Source organism: Rattus norvegicus, chromosome 11 (assembly GCF_036323735.1).
Source record: "Rattus norvegicus strain BN/NHsdMcwi chromosome 11, GRCr8, whole genome shotgun sequence".
NCBI classification, from domain to species: domain Eukaryota; kingdom Metazoa; phylum Chordata; class Mammalia; order Rodentia; family Muridae; genus Rattus; species Rattus norvegicus.
The window spans coordinates 65,815,436-65,829,661 of record NC_086029.1 but is presented as its reverse complement, the minus strand read 5'-3'; the positions used below and the strand labels follow the sequence as shown (position 1 = coordinate 65,829,661).

At 40.4% G+C, this 14,226-nt stretch overlaps 1 protein-coding gene across 1 annotated transcript in view; it reads left to right on the top strand.

Annotated features, from left to right (window-relative positions):
• Morc1 (MORC family CW-type zinc finger 1) overlaps positions 1–14,226 on the top strand; it is a 205,472-nt gene that overhangs the window by 17,596 nt on the left and 173,650 nt on the right. The window contains exons 5-7 of the mRNA NM_001172090.1: positions 7,253–7,343; positions 7,994–8,102; positions 10,493–10,652. Coding sequence (NP_001165561.1) covers positions 7,253–7,343; positions 7,994–8,102; positions 10,493–10,652 — 360 coding nt within the window. The remainder of the gene's footprint in view (positions 1–7,252; positions 7,344–7,993; positions 8,103–10,492; positions 10,653–14,226) is intronic.

Genomic DNA, 14,226 nt, shown 5'->3' with positions numbered 1-14,226 from the left:
CACAATATATTTAGGATTTATCTTTGTCTATTTAAGGGTAGCCCCCAGTCAGCACATCCTGGGTGCATAGTGCAGACTCCAGGCAACTGAAATGATGTTTCCTCTGATCCTGGCTGTGCGTTCTTTTGGATCTAGTCTGGACTTCTTAGGATGCTTTATGTATCTTAAGCTGAGGTTCTGACTGCTCTGCTTTAAAAAATGCCATTGGAGTTCAAGCAGACTGATAAGGCACACACATGACAAAGGGTGACCATCTTATGGAGACTGAGGACAAAAAAAGCAGTTAACTTCCCTTAGCTTTGAAGTCACCTCTTACTCCCAGTAGCCACTGGGCAAGTTTAGAAAATGCTTACCATCCCACTCAGCTGCTTGTTCATACTTTGTTTAATGATGCCTTGGGGCAGGAGCCAACAAGTCATAGACATAGACCAAATCTGACACATCGTATCTATTTATTTACTCTATTTTTTAAAAACAAAATAAAGTATGATACTATAAAATGAAAAACCATTGTATTGAAGTTAAACAAGTCATCAAGAAATAAGAGCCCCCCCTAAAAAGGGACAGGAATCAGAAACCCACTCAATTACACATTCAGAAATCCCATAAAAATACTAAACTGAAAGCTATAGTGTATATGATGTGGAGGACCTGGTGCAGACTCACATAGACTCTGTGCATGCTGCTTCAGTCTCTGTGAGTTTATATTAGCTTTGCTCAGTTGTTTTGAAGGGCTTTGTTCTCCTGGTGTCCTCTATCCCTTCTCTCTCCCCAATTCCTTCTGCCTCCTTTCCTGGGGCATTCCCTTAGCTCTGAGGGGAGGCCGCTCTTTTAGAGCTATGTGTTTCAAGGACTTTCTCTGTGTGTAATGTCTTACTATGTGGTAAAGAGTCTGTAGGAAGCCACAGTGAAGATTGTCTCTATTTACGTCTAGCCTGAATTACAAGTCCATTTTCCTGAGTTGTTTGTTTGTTTGCTCGTTTTGAGACAGGTTTTCTTGACTAATGATTGATGTGCAAGTGCCCAGACCATTGGCAGTGTTACTACCCATAGGCATGTGGGTGGATGGTATGAGAATGCAGGACAAGCAAGCCAGTAAGAAGCATTTCCCCAAAGCCTCTGCTCCAGCTCCCAGACTCCTGCATTAGTTACTGTCCTCATTTTCTTTGATGTGGACTGGTGTGGAAGTGTAAGCAACGTAAATCTTCACCCTCACCACACCCACCAAGTTGCTTTGGGTCATCACAGCAATAGAAATTCTAGCTAAGACAGTTGGAAATAGAGTAATAAATTAGAAGGAATTCATTCAACAATGTGTTTGTTGTTTAAACTGAGCACCTTAACCCATAGATGTTGGCTGTGGCAATTTCCAGGATGGTTTTGCTCTTTTTTCTTCCACAGTCTTCCATATCAAAGGCATCTGCACAGTGTTGCATGACTTTATTTTTGGTTTCTTGATTTTTTTTTATTTTTTTATTAACTTGAGTATTTCTTATATACATTTCGAGTGTTATTCCCTTTCCTGGTTTCCGGGCAAACACCACCCTCCCCCCTCCCCTTCCTTATGGGTGTTCCCTTCCCAACCCTCCCCCCATTGCCACCCTCCCCCCAACATTCTACTTCACTGGGGGTTCAGTCTTAGCAGGACCCCGGGCTTCCCCTTCCACTGGTGCTCTTACTAGGATATTCATTGCTACCTATGAGGTTGGACCCCAGGGTCAGTCCATGTATAGTCTTTAGGTAGTGGCTTAGTCCCTGGAAGCTCTGGTTGGTTGGCATTGTTGTTCATAAGGGGTCTCGAGCCCCTTCAAGCTCTTCCAGTTCTTTCTCTGATTCCTTCAACGGGGGTCCTATTCTCAGTTCAGTGTTTGCTGCTGACATTTGCCTCTGTATTTGCTGTATTCTGGCTGTGTCTCTCAGGAGCGATCTACATCCGGCTCCTGTCAGTCTGCACTTCTTTGCTTCATCCATCTTGTCTAATTGGATGGCTGTATATGAATGGGCCACATGTGGGGCAGGCTCTGAATGGGTGTTCCTTCAGTCTCTGTTTTAATCTTTGCCTCTCTCTTCCCTGCCAAGGGTATTCTTGTTCCCCTTTTAAAGAAGGAGTGAAGCATTCACATTTTGATCATCCGTCTTGAGTTTCATTTGTTCTAGGCATCTAGGGTAATTCAAGCATTTGGGCTAATATCCACTTATCAGTGAGTGCATACCATGTATGTCTTTCTGTGATTGGGTTAGCTCACTCAGGATGATATTTTCCAGTTCCGACCATTTGCCTACGAATTTCATAAAGTCATTGTTTTTGATAGCTGAGTAATATTCCATTGTGTAGATGTACCACATTTTCTGTATCCATTCCTCTGCTGAAGGGCATCTCGGTTATTTCCAGCTTCTGGCTATTATAAATAAGGCTGCGATGAACATAGTGGAGCACGTGACTTTTTTATATGTTGGGGCATCTTTTGGGTATATGCCCAAGAGAGGTATAGCTGGATCCTCAGGCAGTTCAATGTCCAATTTTCTGAGGAACCTCCAGACTGATTTCCAGAATGGTTGTACCAGTCTGCAATTCCACCAACAATGGAGGAGTGTTCCTCTTTTTCCGCATCCTCGCCAGCATCTGCTGTCACCTGAGTTTTTGATCTTAGCCATTCTCACTGGTGTGAGGTGAAATCTCAGGGTTGTTTTGATTTGCATTTCCCTTATGACTAAAGATGTTGAACATTTCTTTAGGTGTTTCTCAGCCATTCGGCATTCCTCAGCTGTGAATTCTTTGTTCACCTCTGAACCCCATTTTTTAATAGGGTTATTTGTTTCCCTGCGGTCTAACTTCTTGAGTTCTTTGTATATTTTGGATATAAGGTCTCTATCTGTTGTAGGATTGGTAAAGATCTTTTCCCAATCTGTTGGTTGCCGTTTTGTCCTAACCACAGTGTCCTTTGCCTTACAGAAGCTTTGCAGTTTTATGAGATCCCATTTGTCGATTCTTGATCTTAGAGCATAAGCCATTGGTGTTTTGTTCAGGAAATTTTCTCCAGTGCCCATGTGTTCGAGTTGCTTCCCCACTTTTTCTTCTATTAGTTTGAGTGCATCTGGTTTGCTGTGGAGGTCCTTGATCCACTTGGACTTAAGCTTTGTACAGGGTGATAAGCATGGATCGATCTGCATTCTTCTGCATGTTGCCCTCCAGTTGAACCAGCACCATTTGCTGAAAATGCTATCTTTTTTTCCATTGGATGGTTTTGGCTCCTTTGTCAAAAATCAAGTGACCATAGGTGTGTGGGTTCATTTCTGGGTCTTCAATTCTATTCCATTGGTCTATCTGTCTCTGTACCAATACCATGTAGTTTTTATCACTATTGCTCTGGAATACTGCTTGAGTTCAGGGATAGTGATTCCCCCTTAAGTCCTTTTATTGTTGAGGATAGTTTTAGCTATCCTGGGTTTTTTGTTATTCCAGATGAATTTGCAAATTGTTCTGTCTAACTCTTTGAAGAATTGGATTGGTATTTTGATGGGGATTGCATTGAATCTGTAGATTGCTTTTGGTAAAATGGCCATTTTTACTATATTAATCCTGCCAATCCATGAGCATGGGAGATCTTTCCATCTTCTGAGGACTTCTTCAATTTCTTTCTTCAGAGTCTTGAAGTTCTTACTGTACAAATCTTTTACTTGCTTGGTTAAAGCCACACCGAGGTACTTTATATACTTTGGGTATATTATGAAGGGTGTCGTTTCCCTAATTTCTTTCTCGGCTTGTTTCTCTTTTGTGTAGAGGAAGGCAACTGATTTATTTGAGTTAATTTTATACCCAGCCACTTTGCTGAAGTTGTTTATCAGCTTTAGTAGTTCTCTGGTGGAACTTTTGGGATCACTTAAATATACTATCATATCATCTGCAAATAGTGATATTATGACTTCTTCTTTTCCGATCTGTATCCCCTTAACCTCCTTTTGTTGTCTGATTGCTCTGGCTAGAACCTCAAGAACTATATTGAATAAGTAGGGAGAGAGTGGGCAGCCTTGTCTAGTCCCTGATTTTAGTGGGATTGCTTCAAGTTTCTCTCCATTTAGTTTAATGTTAGCAACTGGTTTGCTGTATATGGCTTTTACTATGTTTAGGTATGGGCCTTGAATTCCTATTCTTTCCAGGTCTTTTATCATGAAGGGGTGTTGAATTTTGTCAAATGCTTTCTCAGCATCTAATGAAATGATCATGTGCTTTTGTTCTTTCAGTTTGTTTATATAATGGATCACGTTGATGGTTTTCCGTATATTAAACCATCCCTGCATGTCTGGGATGAAGCCTACTTGATCATGGTGGATGATTGTTTTGATGTGCTCTTGGATTCGGTTTGCCAGAATTTGATTGAGTATTTTTGCATCGATATTCATAAGGGAAATTGGTCTGAAGTTCTCTTTCTTTGTTGTGTCATTGTGTGGTTTAGGTATAAGAGTAATTGTGGCTTCATAGAAGGAATTCGGCAGTGCTCCATCTGTTTCAATTTTGTGTAATAGTTTGGATAATATTGGTACGAGGTCTTCTATGAAGGTCTGATAGAATTCTGCACTAAACCCATCTGGACCTGGGCTCTTTTTGGTTGGGAGACCTTTAATGACTGCTTTTATTTCCTTAGGAGTTATGGGGTTGTTTAACTGGTTTATCTGTTCCTGATTTAACTTCGGTACCTGGTATCTGTGTAGGAAATTGTCCATTTCCTGAAGATTTTCAAGTTTTGTTGAATATAGGTTTTTATAGTAAGATCTGATGATTTTTTGAATTTCCTCTGAATCTGTAGTTATGTCTCCCTTTTCATTTCTGATTTTGTTAATTTGGACGCACTCTCTGTGTCCTCTCGTTAGTCTGGCTAAGGGCTTATCTATCTTGTTGATTTTCTCAAAGAACCAACTTTTGGTTCTGTTGATTCTTTCTATGGTCCTTTTTGTTTCTACTTGGTTGATTTCAGCTCTGAGTTTGATTATTTCCTGCCTTCTACTCCTCCTGGGTGTATTTGCTTCTTTTTGTTCTAGAGCTTTTAGGTGTGCTGTCAAGCTGCTGACATATGCTCTTTCCTGTTTCTTTCTGCAGGCACTCAGCGCTATGAGTTTTCCTCTTAGCACAGCTTTCATTGTGTCCCATAAGTTTGGGTATGTTGTACCTTCATTTTCATTAAATTCTAAAAAGTTTTTAATTTCTTTGTTTATTTCTTCCTTGACTAGGTTATCATTGAGTAGAGCATTGTTCAATTTCCACATGTATGTGGGCATTCTTCCCTTATTGTTATTGAAGACCAGTTTTAGGCCGTGGTGGTCCGATAGCACGCATGGGATTATTTCTATCTTTCTGTACCTTTGAGGCCCGTTCTTTGACCAATTATATGGTCAATTTTGGAGAAGGTACCATGAGGAGCTGAGAAGAAGGTATATCCTTTTGCTTTAGGATAGAATGTTCTATAAATATCCGTTAAGTCCATTTGGCTCATGACTTTTCTTAGTCTGTGTACGTCTCTGTTTAATTTCTGTTTCCATGATCTGTCCATTGATGAGAGTGGGGTGTTGAAATCTCCTACTATTATTGTGTGAGGTGCAATGTGTGTTTTGAGCTTTAGTAGGGTTTTTTTTACGTATGTAGGTGCCCTTGTATTTGGGGCATAGATATTTAGGCTTGAGAGTTCATCTTGGTGGATTTTTCCTTTGATGAATATGAAATGTCCTTCCTTATCTTTTTTGATGAATTTTAGTTGAAATTTGATTTTATTTGATATTAGAATGGCTACTCCAGCTTGATTCTTTGACCATTTGCCAGCACTACAAAGGATAATAAATGGTAAAGCCCAAAATAAGGAGGCAAGGTATATCCTAGGAAAAACAAGAAACTAATCGTCTTGGCAATAAAACGAAGAGAAGAAAAGCACACAAACATAACCTCACATCCAAATATGAATATAACTGGAAGCTATAATCACTATTCCTTAATATCTCTCAACATCAATGGCCTCAACTCCCCAATAAAAAGACATAGATTAACAAAGTGGATACGCAACGAGGACCCTGCATTCTGCTGCCTACAGGAAACACACTTCAGAGACAAAGACAGACACTACCTCAGAGTGAAAGGCTGGAAAACAACTTTCCAGCATTTCTTAGTCTGCACTCAACACCATCCACTGCTTGGTACGTGTCTTGGAGTACTTGCTTTCCTGCTTATAGCACTCCAGCCATAACTGGTGGGACCATTTGTATCTTTCTCTCTGGGGTTGACCTTCTTCAATGCCACACCCCAATCACTCCATCCTAAGTACACACCTCTGTGCTTCTCTGTCACATACCTGGTTTTCCTCACTTATTCTTCTAGGACCTGATTGTGTATTTCTTTCTCTTTTTCCTTCCACTATACTGATACAGATTTTAATACCTTTCCCCAAGTGCACTGTAAATGTGAAGTAGAAAATGCATATGAGGCATATATCCTTCCTAATACATATGAAACTGTCAATAAGTGGTGACTAATATTGTCATGGACTTATTCTCCTATGAAAACATGTGCCCAGATATCCTTAGCTTCAGATTAAGAGGGTGTAAGTGACCTTTAAATATCTTGCACTGTGTGATGCTGAACTATAGCATGTGTGTAGACAGATTGACACAGGACTCAGCATGCACTTGGCAGTCCAATAGGAAGAACATTCATTGCAGAAGATGACATAGTTCAAGTTCCTGGGATTCTGAATGCTCTAAAGAGGTGAGAACAATGAGTCTACAAGTCTGGATACAATCTCCTTCCCCGCTAGGCAGCATCATAGACATTTGTGTGTCCTTAGTGTCATGTGCACCAGAACCAGGACCAACACCATGAGAGAATTACTAGCTAGCAGACAACTGCAACATTTACATTAACACTTACTGTGCTCTAGGTGGTGTGTGAAGCAGTTCATAGATATATCAGCTCATTTAATCTGTTTTCTTTATCTCTGTCACTATGGTGGTACTAGTCCTTCTCTTTCAGAAACAAGGAAACTGAGGCTCACAGTTTTAAACTGTAGTCCAAGTTACATGGTTATGTCTGTCTGACCTTCATTATATACCCATGAGGATCTTTATGATTCTGGGTCATGACACCAGTCCTTGTCTCAAGAGCTATGGACTTGTCTTAGTGTCCTGGAACATGGACAGAATTCTGACATCTGGACTCAGTGCTGACGTCAAACTCTTCATAATTACTTTAAGAAAATTTTGTCTATTACAGATGAAGCTTCAGACATCATTTACTTTGGAACATCCAAGAAACGGTTGTCAACCTTGAAGTTCATCGGGCAATATGGCAATGGGCTGAAGAGGTGAGAATTGTTTCCCCCTAAGATACACACTATTTGCTGATACTGAAAACAATATGCAGGCAGGGTTTTGTTTGTTTGTTTGTTTGTGTTTTTTTTTTAACAATCTAGCACTAGTGGCTGAGTTTTAGGGACCATCTAAATTCACTTTGGAATCTTTATACCCAAAATTGACTCAGCTCTTTGTACCATTAAAGAGCTTTTCTAGAAGTTTAATGAGAACTTTAATTAAAGAGCTTTTGTAGAACAAGTTGAGTCTTTCACAGGCATCCAAAAGCAGTCCAGTGTCTTTACATGCTCATGTTTTTCAAAAACATATTTGAGCATGGGTGTGGTATCTGCAGCTTTCTTTAGTTTGCTTCAATGTAAGTGAGACGTGTGTGGTTCCATCCAGGGCCCCATAATTGTTCTTCTGTGCCTTGGCTGGAAACTTCTCCCAGGCAGCTGAATCTCAAGGAAAAGTGTCAGGCTGGATCTGCTGTAATTCGTCTGTTCTACTCTGAGAAGTAAAGAAATATTTGTGCACTCCTGGGGATGAGTGAAGCAGATGGGTTATGGGAAAGAACAACTTGTAACAGTAAACAAAATAACGACCCATTTCTTCTCTATTGGGGTCTGTATGTAAACCACTGTGCTCCCCATGTTTAATATAGCGGCTCCATGAGAATTGGCAAAGACTGTATTCTTTTCACAAAGAAGGAAGAGACCATGACCTGTCTGTTCTTCTCTCAGACTTTCTGTGAAAAAGAAGGTCTCACTGAGGTAAGAGATGGGGCTTCCGTTCCATTTCCATGGCAACGGTGCAGTTCTCATTTACCCTCTCAGGAGGTGAAGGAGGCTGTAACTCCTTGCAGATTACGACTTAGAAATTTGGGCATATGTTTGAGGAATGGACAGAAGGTGCCTGTACACACTGGGGTCACCAGAGGCCTTTTTTAGAGAACTTAATTTTGTTCTCCTTGTGCCTGAATTTCCCAGAATAAGAAGCTGTCTCTGGCACAGTAATATTTCTTGGAGAAGCCTCCAGAGACCTTTCTGCTGTTTTGTGACACACACAGTTTATCAGTTTTTAAATAAATAAACCATTGGGTTCAAAGACTTAGAACACATCTATAAAGAAACCGAATGCGAAATAGACTTAAATTGCTAATTCTACTGACAACATCTTCAACTCTCATAGCCGAACTTCAGACAATGTATTAATTTACAGTGTTTAAGTTCTGGTATGAATGCCAATTGTAATCCAACACCATATGCATATTACAAATACTATCTGCTTAGCAATGGTTAGATTCTGTGGATGGAAAAAAGCACAGCTAAAGACGGTCACTAATAAAATGTTTCAGCCTTATTACAAGGTAAGTCAGACACACAGAAATTGGTTAAATAACAAAACTGGAGTGCTGTGGGAAGAAATTCAGTGAGTATGTGTGGCTGTTATTACCAAAATGTTATAGAAAGCAGCAGTGGAGGGAGAGATTAGAGAGCCTTGAGTGGCCAGTGAAGGTTTTATGGAGACAATATATGTGACTCATGTCTGGGCAGGCTGGTCTGTGAAGATGGGTGTGGGCTTTGAACAGTGTGGCCTGCTGCAGAGGTTGGGTCTGGACCACAGCAACAACCTTTCATCAAATAGGACCTTAATCTCTCTCTCTCTCTCTCTCTCTCTCTCTCTCTCTCTCTCTCTCTCTCTCTCTCACACACACACACACACACACACACAGTGTCATGCGTACTCCTATGTTCAGGCTGTGAAGGGTGACATCATGTCACCTTAGAGTACATCACCAATTATTTCATGCTTGTTTTTCTTTATGAAGCTTTTGTCTTACCTAGAATGAACAGTTATTTAGTGTTGTGTGTGCTTACTTTGGTCACTAGTAATGTGCTCAGTTTTCCATGGTTGCATCAGTTAGTTCACCCCAGCCTCACACAGAAGTCAGGTCCAACTTCCTCAGTAAACTCTGCTGTTGAGCCCTCCCCTCCCTATGGTTCATGCCTCTGCCATCCAAGGGGTTGATATTCAGCTGCCTTCATCCTGTGTGTCAACATCTCCCAACCTCGCTAATGTCAGCTCTTAGATTCTAAATCTCCTGTGTGTGCATTGCTCCCTTTTGGTGTAACACACTGTATACTTGATTCCTGAGCCAGAGAGCAAGTGAGACTTGTACAAACATCTTTTCAACCTACCTTTTCCTCAGTTTAATTAAAGTTACTTTGACACAGGGTCTCATTAAATTGCCAAGGTTGACCTTGAACTTGTGAGCCCTCTACCTCTATCTTCTGAGTAGAGGGTTTACAGACATATACCACCAAGGCCAATTTACTCTGCAGGTTTCAACAATGTTCTCTTAAGACTTTGTCTTCTTGAAATTTGATGGCTTCTGTTTCCACAGGTTATTTTAAAAACCTGTTTCTATTTATCATACCAGAAGCTTTTAAAAAAGACTATTTATTCTTTAAGAATTTTCCACAATATATTTTGACCATATCCATTTGCCTCATTGCAAACTCCTCCCAGATTCTCCCCTACCTCCCTGCCCACCCACCTTCATGTTCTCTGTTTTCTTAGAGGGGTTTTGTGCCTATTAATCCTAAATACTTCAAAGGTTAACCTATTGAAAGTGCTGAGATCGTGGGCAGGGATGGGCAGCTGGAGTGCTGTAATCTAACCAGATGTTTTATTGGGGGGGGGAACTCTACTTATTTTCATTCATTTTTATTTGTGTGCATGTGTGTTCACCCCCCCCCCCTCTCTCTCTCTCTCTCTCTCTCTCTCTCTCTCTCTCTCTCTCTGTGTTTTGACCTGTTGTGCCACCATGGTATGTATATGGGAAATCAGAGGACAACTCATGGGAATTGTTTCTTCTACCTTGTGTGTCATCCCAGGGGTTGGTGACAAATGCTTTTCCCCAGTGGGCCATCTCAGCAGCTCTGACAATGAAAATTAAAAAAAGAAACAAAAAACCCCAAATCTGAGTAAACCTTCCCCCTACACACGTATCTGTCTACTTATAAATCTAGGCTTCAGGAAGATTACTTTTAACCTAGTGTTTTGAAATTTGGAAGAAGAATGGAATAAACTGGAATAGAACAAAGAAATGTTAGTATATGTATATTTCATAATAAATTGTTGTATTTTTAAAAACTAGGTTGTAGTTCCAATACCTTCATGGCTCACGAGAACAAGAGAGAGTATCACCGATGACACACAGAAGTTCTCCACGGAATTGTCCATCATTTACAAATACTCCCCATTTAAAACTGAAGCTGAATTGATGCAGCAGTTTGACATGATCTACGGGAGATGTGGTAAGGTTATCAAAAGCAACATTTTCGATGGAAGCATTTCTTTTCATGCTTTTTGGCATCAATGACCTTGAGTGCAGGATCACGTGAGGGCGGCTGCTCATTTTTATCCACATGAGTGTTATCTTGAAAGAATCCAGATACAATTTATCGTAAGTTCTTGACAGAAAGAGAAAGGATCCAACTTGAGCTTCTGAATGAGCAGAGGGTGCCAAAGGCTATGCCCACAGGGATCCTCGGCTCTGAACTTTATAGCAGAGTTAACTGTCCACTGTATCTTCCAAGTTTGTGTGACGCTGTTTTGCTAAGAGAATTAACAATAATGAGAGGATGCAATAGTGCACTACCATCTAGGGGAGGGGGAATAAGCGAACCTTCGTCTATACTCTTCTCCCAGGCTGACGGATCTGTCCCTCGTTTCTTTCTTTTTTTTTAATAATTATTTTTCATTTTTTTAACTTTATGAACTTGAGTATTTCTTATTTACATTTCGATTGTTGTTCCCCTTCCCGGTTTCCGGGCCAACATCCCCCTAAACCCTCCCCCTCCCCTTCTATATGGACTTCCCCTCCCCATCCTCCCCCCATTGCCACCCTCCCCCCAACAATCACATTCAGTAGGTGTTCAGTCTTGGCAGGACCAAGGGCTTCCCCTTCCACTGGTGCTCTTACTAGGATATTCATTGCTACCTATGAGGTCAGAGTCCAGGGTCAGTCCATGTATAGTCTTTGGTTAGTGGCTTAGTCCGTGGAAGCTCTGGTTGGTTGGCATTGTTGTTCATATGTGGTCTCGAGCCCCTTCAAGCTCTTCCAGTTCTTTCTCTGATTCCTTCAACTGGGGCCCCGTTCTCAGTTCAGTGGTTTGCTGCTGGCATTCGCCTCTGTGTTTGCTGTATTCAGGGTGTGTCTGCTGTCAGTGTTCTCTTGATCTCTAGACTGCACTGGTGACTAGAAATTTCCTTGTGTCACTCTTTCTCTAGACATTTACTATTTTCATTTCTGGAAACATGAAAAAAAGAGTCTGCTTTAGCAATGTTTTGGCTAATATAATATTTGTAGAAAGATTTTGATAATTTTTCCAACTTGGTCTGCTTTATCTCTGAGATGCCTTCTATAACCCATAGCATCATAATATTTCAAAAATATTTTTACTTCTTTCCTTCTATCATTGAGAAAAAATGGTGGTGATTAAATTAGTATTTAAATATTAGCATAAATATTACAATGTTTTTGTCTTAGGTTAGACTGTGAAGTAATGGCTTTCATGGTATTTTTAGATGTGTCCTTACATTTTCTTCTCATCCTTTCCCCTCTCTCATGGCCTCCTCCCTGCTCAAGCTGGACTCTTTCAATCCCTGAGTTAGTCCCATGTCTGCTTCCTTATCATTACATTCCATTACATTCTCTGCCTTTCCCCTCCATTAATAGCTTTTCCTCCCTGTCACATTTTTTTCCATCGTACTCCTTCACATACATAAATACTTGTATATGTACACAAACATGTAGTATTAAGTGTAGGATCTTCATATGAATGAAAACAAGAAGGACTTACACATCTTAATGATCATTTAGTCTCTCAGAGGACTTCCCATTGTGAAGCACTCACATAAATATTAGTAAAGTAGGTTTTATTTTTGCTTATTTTATTATGCTTATGAATTCCATTGGATAAATAAGGAAAATAAGGTTTTTGTTGATTTTATATGTGTATACATGGTTTTATGATCATTTTATTCCCTCATTACCATCTCTTTCTCCTCTTACTGCTGTGTGCTCCCTTCTCATCTAGTCCATGCCTACTTTTATGTCTTTGCTTGTGAGTGGAGCTTTTAAGGTCACTCCACTGTTCAATAATTAATCCAGGATTCAGAAACAGGCATTTTGAATACAACCTTCTCTTTCTTAGCCCCTATACTGTTCTCCTTACCAAAAGAAGTATAATTAATTTCCCTTTTCAATTTCTTTGAAACTCACACTAGCCTTCACATTGTAGACAGTTTTGTGAATAGTTTGGACATTTTTGATTAATGATGCCTTGGGGCAGGAGCCAAGGAGTTATAGCCATAGGCCAAATTTGACACATTGTATCTATTTATTTACTCTATTTTTAAGTACAAAAAAAGTATAATACTATAAAATGAAAAACCATTGTATTGAAGTTAATTGAGACAAGGCATCAAAAAATAAGAGCCCCAAGAAAAGGGGCAGGAATCAGAAACCCACTCACACATTCAGAAATCCCATAAAAATTACTAAAGTGAAAGCTATAGTATATATGATGTGGAGGACTTGGTGCAGACTCATGTAGACTGTGCATGCTGCTTCAGTCTTTGTGAGTTTATATTAGCTTTGCTCAGTTGTTTTGACGGGCTTTGTTCTCCTGGTGTCCTCTATCCCTTCTGTTTCCCCAACTCCTTCTGCTTCCTTTCCTGTGGCATTCCCTTAGCTCTGAGGGGAGGCATCTCATTTAAAGCTATGTGTTTCGAGGTCTTTCTCTGTGTGTAATGTCTTACTATGGGTCTCTGCATTTGTTCCCATCTGTTGTAGGAGGAAGCCCTCTGGTGATGGATGAATAAGGTACCAATCCATGAGTATAGCAGGGTGTCATTAGGAGTTATTTTATTATTACTTTTTTCTTTTTAGAGCAGTACATTTGGTTTACTGGAGGTCTCTGGGCTATCTAGTCTCTGCTTCTTGGTCATCAAGGCAGTGTTAGGTATGAATTCAATATCATGGAGTGGGGTGTAAATCAAATCACATATCAGTCGGTTACTTCCACAAGGTTTGTGCTGCCATTGCTCTAGCATATTTTGCAGGCAGGACAGATTGTAGATCGTAAGTTTTATGGTTGGCTTGTGTGGTTTCTTTTCTTTTCTTTTTTTTTCGGAGCTGGGGACTGAACCCAGGGCCTTGCGCTTGCTAGGCAAGCGCTCTACCATGAGCTAAATCCCCAACCCCTCTTTTTTTCTCTTTTTTAAAACTTTTCTGTTTTAGAAGTCTGCAGAATACCTGTGTCATAGACACCAGAACATCGAGGTGAAGTTTCTATGTAGGCACCAACTCGACCTCTCCATGTTCAATGAGTTGTGGGTGTTGTCTTCAGCAATGGGACCTTGCTGTTAGTTTATAGAAAGCAACTTATTATCTTGGCAACAGCCTGGTAGATCCAACCCAGTTCTACCCCTTGGTGACAAGAGATCACCAGTGGGGATTCTGTCTCCTTCATTATTTGGAGACTTCATTAGGATCACCTTATTATTATAGGAAGTTTCCACTGCACTGTTTCCATTCTGCTCCTGAAATGGTCCTCAGATGCTCTTCAGTTCTAGCTGTCACTGCCCTCATTCCCTCCATCAATCCTATATCCTCTCCCTGTTCCCATTCCCACAGTATCCTCCTGTTCTCGTCCTTGTTCCTCTAATCCACCCATAAAGTCTATCCTGTTTTTCCCTGCAAGGGAGATCCATGTGTGCCTCTTAGTCTCTTCCTCCATGCCTGACAGCTCTGGGTATATGGATTGTAGCATGGTTTTTCATTTATATAATGGCTAATATCCAGATGTAAGTTAATACACACCA